The sequence below is a fragment of the Atractosteus spatula genome, chromosome 8 (genome assembly GCF_055471065.1).
Source record: "Atractosteus spatula isolate fAtrSpa1 chromosome 8, fAtrSpa1.hap1, whole genome shotgun sequence".
Taxonomy (NCBI): domain Eukaryota; kingdom Metazoa; phylum Chordata; class Actinopteri; order Semionotiformes; family Lepisosteidae; genus Atractosteus; species Atractosteus spatula.
The window spans coordinates 40,909,113-40,915,675 of record NC_142713.1 but is presented as its reverse complement, the minus strand read 5'-3'; the positions used below and the strand labels follow the sequence as shown (position 1 = coordinate 40,915,675).

The following is a 6,563-nucleotide window of genomic DNA, read 5'->3' as shown; positions in this document are numbered from 1 at the left end:
ATGTACATCCCAAAATCAACAATCCCTTGAGAGTAGCTGTGAATTATTGCCTTCTAATTTGGCATACAAACCTAATACTTCTTTGGCTAATACAGCAGTGTGATAACTTCTAATCAGTTTAATCCCACTTTAATAGTTTTATCCAATCATCATACTGGCCTCATAGTGTTCAACCCTAGAGTTACTGGATTACAGCACATTCCAGCATATCAAGAAAGCCACAAATGAGAGGAGCATGAGTGCATTTTCAGTTGCAACAAGATCAAACTCACCAAGTATGAAATCTTGATGTCTAAATTTAATACTTAAGTTGAAAAAGATATCTTTTCTAGAGTTGTCAGAAGTGGTACAAGGGTTGAATATGTTTTTCCACAACTCCATTAATGTCTATAGAGGCTCTAAATAGGTGGTCTCTGGTCTATATGGACCTGCCTACACTCCAGAAAAGTGCTGGTTTAGTGCCTTAGAAGCCTTTAAACATTCAATTATTCTTCTATGCACATGTTCTGAACTCGCTCCTTGTGGCACCGAGTTTAGATTAGTGAGCAATATCCTGAAATTGTAAAATATATTAACTGGTTTCACATTAACAAGTAGATGCTTATTAATTGAGATGTCTCATTTTACAACTCCACCAGCCTTGCATTATCTGATGTTTTTCAGTGAGCTAACAGAATGCACACTATATTTGAATTAAAGGCTGGTCACAAACCTTTTATTATTTAAGTATTCAATACTATGCAGAAAACAAAAAGATACTGAATACATACTTGAAAGAGTCCAGTGTTTAAAGTGCTACAGCTTCACAGTGGAGTTTGGTAAGTTTTATTACAAAATAATTACCCCAAAAAAATCAGTAAGGTGCACATTGTTTTAACAGAAGTGTAGTACATAAATAGTTTTATGTTGGCATTTAGAATTAAAATATCCCAAAAAAGTAAGATCTAGAATGACTAAGAACAGAAAATGTTTTTTAAGCTACAAAGCTGCATATAGGAAATCCTGCATTCTGATGATGATAAACTGATCCCAAAAGTAAAGAAGGTCAGAGACAACCACAAGTAAAATATAGTTGGGATCATGTTTGTTCTGCTGAAAGAAGGTAATAAACACGATGCTAACTACATTTTTACTCGCGGGAAGTTAAAACATTTTATGTCATGAAAAAAATTATATTTCAAATAGTCATATTCACGTGGTATGTGAGATTTTTTCCAACAGCACCAGTTTGTTCTCAAGTTTAATATGGATTGGTGGTACCTCAAAAACATTTAATACTAGTTCCTTGAAGCATGGTATAAAGGCTAGAATTTTATGAGTTTCTTTCAAGGGAATTAGTTTGGTTGGATCTTCTTCCATTAAGATATGAGAAAATTTTTCCATTTCCGAGTCACCTGGAATAATATCCTCTCTCTTGTCATACCTGAAAGAGATGCATAAAAACAGTTCAACAATCTGTTACATGTCATCTTAAAATAACACTGTTTTTAGAACAGGAGAGCGATACGTCCAAACAGCGGAGTGTCTGTAAAGTACTAATCCTAAACAAGCATCCGATAACCACTGCTCACAGTGTCATGGTAAGAAAACAGGTAATCTGCTTCCTCATGCCACAACTTCGCTGCCTAGCGAGCCAGGTAATAATGGCTAAGTTGAATGTCTTTGAAATTTAGCATCAACCAGTGAGTGTTACATTAAATCTGCTGTAAGAAGATCTGTGAGTGCTATTCTTGAAAGATAAGATTTGACCTATGGCCCACATTGGTTGCAGAACAGATAAAACTTTTTTTCCTGGATATAAAAACTGGACACCAACAATGTAAAGAGAATGTAACTAAAAATTACTCACGTCCAATTGTCATGAAGTTCCATAAAGCGTGAAACCCCCGTTTGTGCCGAAGCTACGTCAATATGAACTGAAACATCTAAAAAAGGAGAATGGATGTTGAATTACAAGTAATCATTTATCAATTTCTAAGCTTTTTTGTGCGATGACAAAAACCATTACTATAAATGTCAAATCCCTCATCTTTTTTCTTTGGTAAGTTTTGTACATTTAAGTGCTTCAAAGATTTTGAAAACACTAAATAAAATATAAGGCATTAATTGATTCCCAGGACAATACCATTAAAAATGTAATATTTTGCTAATAAAGTAAAATTATTTACATTTCTGAAAACCATTACAGATCAAAATTTCAAAAACACACAAACCTGCTGATGGCAGTATTAACAAGTGCAGTTGTTCCATAGCTTTTCCACCAGGGTAATTAAAATGCGAGATGTATAAAGACATACCAGTGTACACCACATTAGCTGCTAAATGACCAATCACAAGTAAAGAGCCCACTTTATAGATCCACGATTTATGATAGTTATTCAAACTGAAAAAAAAGAGATGAAAAAACTTTGATATTATATAAACAAACACTGAGTACCACAAAGATGTTCTGCTTATATTGCTTTCAGTAGATGCTACACTCTCCACTAGCCTGATTTTCATGGTAGATCCTTGTTGGTCAAGCACTGTTGATGACGGAACTAATGAGCCCAGGTAACTTAGTTACAATATTTCCATACAATATCCATAAAATGAACCTGCAACACAAACTATCATTTTCCTGATAATGTTGTGAATTTGGCACAGAAGTGATTATTCATTTATTATGTTCAGTATACAATAGCAATATTTTATTGTACTGTAAAAACTTTCAGTTACAAATTTAAAAAAAATCAAAAGCCTTCACAATATGTATAACCCCAACAATCCATGAGCACATTAAAAAAATATTTTCATTTTAATATCACCAAAATCAAGATAATGACATTGCACGCATCCCACTTGTAACATCCATAATGAAAGGTATTCTCCTCGGTAATATAAGTGCATACTATTGTATTTTAAACCTGAAAGAATGGTCTACTAAATTGATATTTAATTAACAGAACCAAAACAAAAATGTAACGGTCAATTCTATACTTACACATATGAACAGCCCCGAGCTGCAATTATATTGAAGATGGGAAATGTGTATATAATAAATCGTAGCTCCTTGTGTGGTAGGAATGAATATAAAAATACAAATCCCACTGCAGGGAGGAGGAACATTCGAGTTCTTCTATCCAGCACACCAAGAGGAACAAACAGTATAGTTGAACCCAATGCACGAGGCAAGGCAGAGTAGAAATACCACAGAAATGGAGAAGTTTATAGAGAAGTCAAGGAACTGCACAAAATATCACTGACAAAAAACACAGTAGAGTGCATTTTAAAGTAAAGAATTGCATTATCTAATCATTTAAATCTGACAGCATTTAAACAAAATGTGTGCCATGCTGAAGGCTTAATGACCCATACATTTTATATCCAATATAAAAAAAATACACAGTTACTAAATTCATGTTCTGTGCCTTTCAGCACAGCGGGACAATGTTATACCTTGAATCGTAAATTAAACATGCAGTATTATTCAGATTTGCAAAATTCAAGTTGAACATCTAACTGCAATCTGCAAAATCTTAAGGATATTCCCCAGTTGGAGCTTTTATTCAGGACAGTGTTATACCACAGAACTTGTCCTTCAGGCCATAGCAGCCGCTTCCAGAAAACAGAGTCGATGCCAATTGTTAAAGCTGAAAATGAAGGAGAGAGATGTGGAGAATAAAACTATTATTGCTTCTCATTCAGGGACTCAGACCAAATGCTTTTATGACAGTAATTATGCAGAGTTCACCTAATTAAATGATTAACCTTTACAGTATGATCATTCATCACACAACAAGTATTTACCACCCATTAAGGTTACGTATAAAGAGACAGATCAGAAATAGTAGATTGATATACTCTAACTTTAAAGCAGGGATCCTCAGGACCCTAGTCCCACAGCACCCCTATCTAGCAGGTTCTACATGCAACCATTAAATCATTAATGTCAGCACTGAATAACCGTGTGATTGATTAAGCAGGTGATTTAAAGTAATATTACAGATTTAGAACACAGAACAGCTTTGAAGAATAGGTCCGGCAGGATGAGCTACAGAACTAACTGGACTGGGTCTCTCCAGGAGCAGGGTTGGGAAACCCTGATCTAAAGCAAATTGTATTAGAAGTTAATCAAAACAACATGTGACTTACCTAGACAAAATAAACCAGCTGGAATGGCAAGGTACAACAATTGTAAAATAGAAAGTCGTCTGCTCATCAAAGACATGAGCAACATAAGTCCTAGGAATATACACAATTCTGACCGGAATACAATGATTGAAAATGCAGAAAGCCAAACAAAGATGCTGTGGTTTTGTTGTAACCAAAAAGTAAAAGCCAGGAGAACTGCAAAAGGAAATGGGAAAGAGAAAAATGTGTCAATATAGTAATTTCTTACATCAGTGTTCCATTTTACAGTGCCAGCATTTCCTCTCATAAGCCTGCAGTCAGAGTGAACTACTTCAGATCAATTCATGCACATTTAAAATCTGTAATGCAAAAGACGTTACTGCTAAGAAAGACTTTTCCTTGGTAGCTTTGGTTTAAAGAATTTACTTCCTAGCTATGTTTCAGGTGAGATATGAAATGCAATAACTTCTAATCAAAAAAGCAAACATAGGATTGTAAAGAATTAAATAATTGTGGTAAAGAGTAATAACTCTACCTCTAACTTAAGAGAACGCAAAGAATTCAAAATAATATTTTGTATTTAAGGAATTATCATTTGTTCATCACTAATAAGCCTTAATTCATTTATTTGTTATTCATGGCGAGCACGTTTGAAATGTTTTTCACCAGAGAATTACATTCTGTTAAAAAACTAATGCGTATGAAATCTCAAGTAGTCATAGGATGTAGGGTTTTTAAGACAAAGATAACTGCAGTGCAGTGAACAGTCTTCACCACCCTTTAGTTAGTGACTGCTGAACTTCAAGCATCAATGACAATCACCAGCTCAGGAAAGGAAGATGGCTTATATCACATATTTGCACTTGTGAAAAGTGGAAAAGGAGTATTCATGGAGAACTAACAAAACAAGAAAGAACTGTTTCAGAAATTACAAAAAAGCATTTAAAATGTAAATGTTACATTTCAAAGGAGGCTACATTCACACTGTTTTTCCCTGCCATACAATTACAGAGCCTAATTTTTCCGCTTCTTTTGGAAGAAAAATCACACAAATTTAATGTGAAATCAAAGGCAAAATTATACAATACACTGTTTAAATTCACAAATTCTTAAAAAAAAACAGTAACAACAAACCCTACCTATGGGTAAAGCGAATGTATTGGGCAGTGTCCTGGAGCTGTAGAACGCCAGGTGAAACTGTGACGCACACATGAAGCAGAATAGAGCTGCCGCTGTCGATCCGAACTGTTTTCTGACCTCTCTCTGAAGCTTCCATAAGGCAAACGTCACACAAAGACCCAGACAACCCCTCACTGGCAAATGAATAAAACGATTAATCAGGCACGATGAAACGTCAAATATATTAAATTTAGGGAGCAAACACTCGAGAAGTCTTAGAATGTCTTTTGCTTAGGAACCAGTACGATATCATTCATTAAACAGTATTAAACGAAACCCGGAGATAATGCAAATAACCACATGATACGATAAGCACACTATAGCGTCACTATTCTGTGAACCGTAAAAGCCACAAACCTCCTTACCTATTATTTGTGAATAAAACTTTGGTGCGTCAAGTACATAAAGTAAATATACCAATGGCGAAGAAAGCGCTGAAATAAATAATGGTCCAAGAAACGTCCTGGGGACCACCCCGGGGAATTCATGATGATCATACTGGGAAAAAGAATAAATGTACAGTATGCATTCAATTAAAATTTGTTTTTAAAATCTAGAATCAGGAATACAACATTGCTTTAATGACTCAAGATTAACAAAACGTTTGTTAAAAGTACACGTTGGAACTTAATTTTAGAGATGTACAACACCTTTTTATATAAACAATTAAAAAACAACGAGCAGTTTTTTACAATTCTTGATAAGAACCTAAACGGGTATGCCCCACTAAAATTCACATGTCCCGGCAACGTTAGTAAATGAGTGGGTAATCTCACAATTATTTTAAAAAAGAATCGTTTTTGTGCAAGCGCAATTGAAACCCACAATTTAAAAAATATAGTATGTACTATTACAAAAACATTTACAGCCGTGAGAACCATGAAAGCATCCGTGCAACGATAAAAGATGGCAGGGACCGTAAAACTACCTTTTCTAAGTTGAGCCTGTGATAAAGAATGTCATGCGTCGCTTGCAAGTTAAAGCTCTCTTCAACTTTGGTAAAGGGACATATCAATAAATGAACAAAAATGGCGAAAATTATAAGAAACAGAAGAATATAGTCCTTCGAATTTCTTTTCTCAGCCATGATGGATCCCTCTGGGGGTCAAAGTTGAAAGCGATAAAGTTCAGAACTGCGGAAGCATGGATGTGCTCACCGAAGATTTTTATCATGTACCTCAGGTGGTGCTGCTGCTACTCCCGCAGATACCCATCGCCCTTTCTGCAGCACTACAAGATTTGAAAATGTTGCAACGAGCCTTTAAATATTG

At 35.0% G+C, this 6,563-nt stretch overlaps 1 protein-coding gene across 1 annotated transcript; it reads right to left on the bottom strand.

Moving 5' to 3' along the window:
• Positions 1 to 693: 693 nt before the first annotated feature.
• Positions 694 to 6,383, bottom strand: alg12 (ALG12 alpha-1,6-mannosyltransferase). Its single transcript, XM_088923855.1, has 9 exons — positions 6,221 to 6,383; positions 5,658 to 5,790; positions 5,253 to 5,426; positions 4,135 to 4,329; positions 3,527 to 3,632; positions 2,984 to 3,205; positions 2,214 to 2,383; positions 1,850 to 1,925; positions 694 to 1,423 (listed from the first exon to the last, which is right to left on the bottom strand). The coding sequence occupies exons 1-9, from the start codon at positions 6,377 to 6,379 to the stop codon at positions 1,192 to 1,194; spliced, it is 1,467 nt and encodes a 488-aa protein (XP_088779981.1). The 5' UTR covers positions 6,380 to 6,383; the 3' UTR covers positions 694 to 1,191.
• Positions 6,384 to 6,563: the final 180 nt, after the last annotated feature.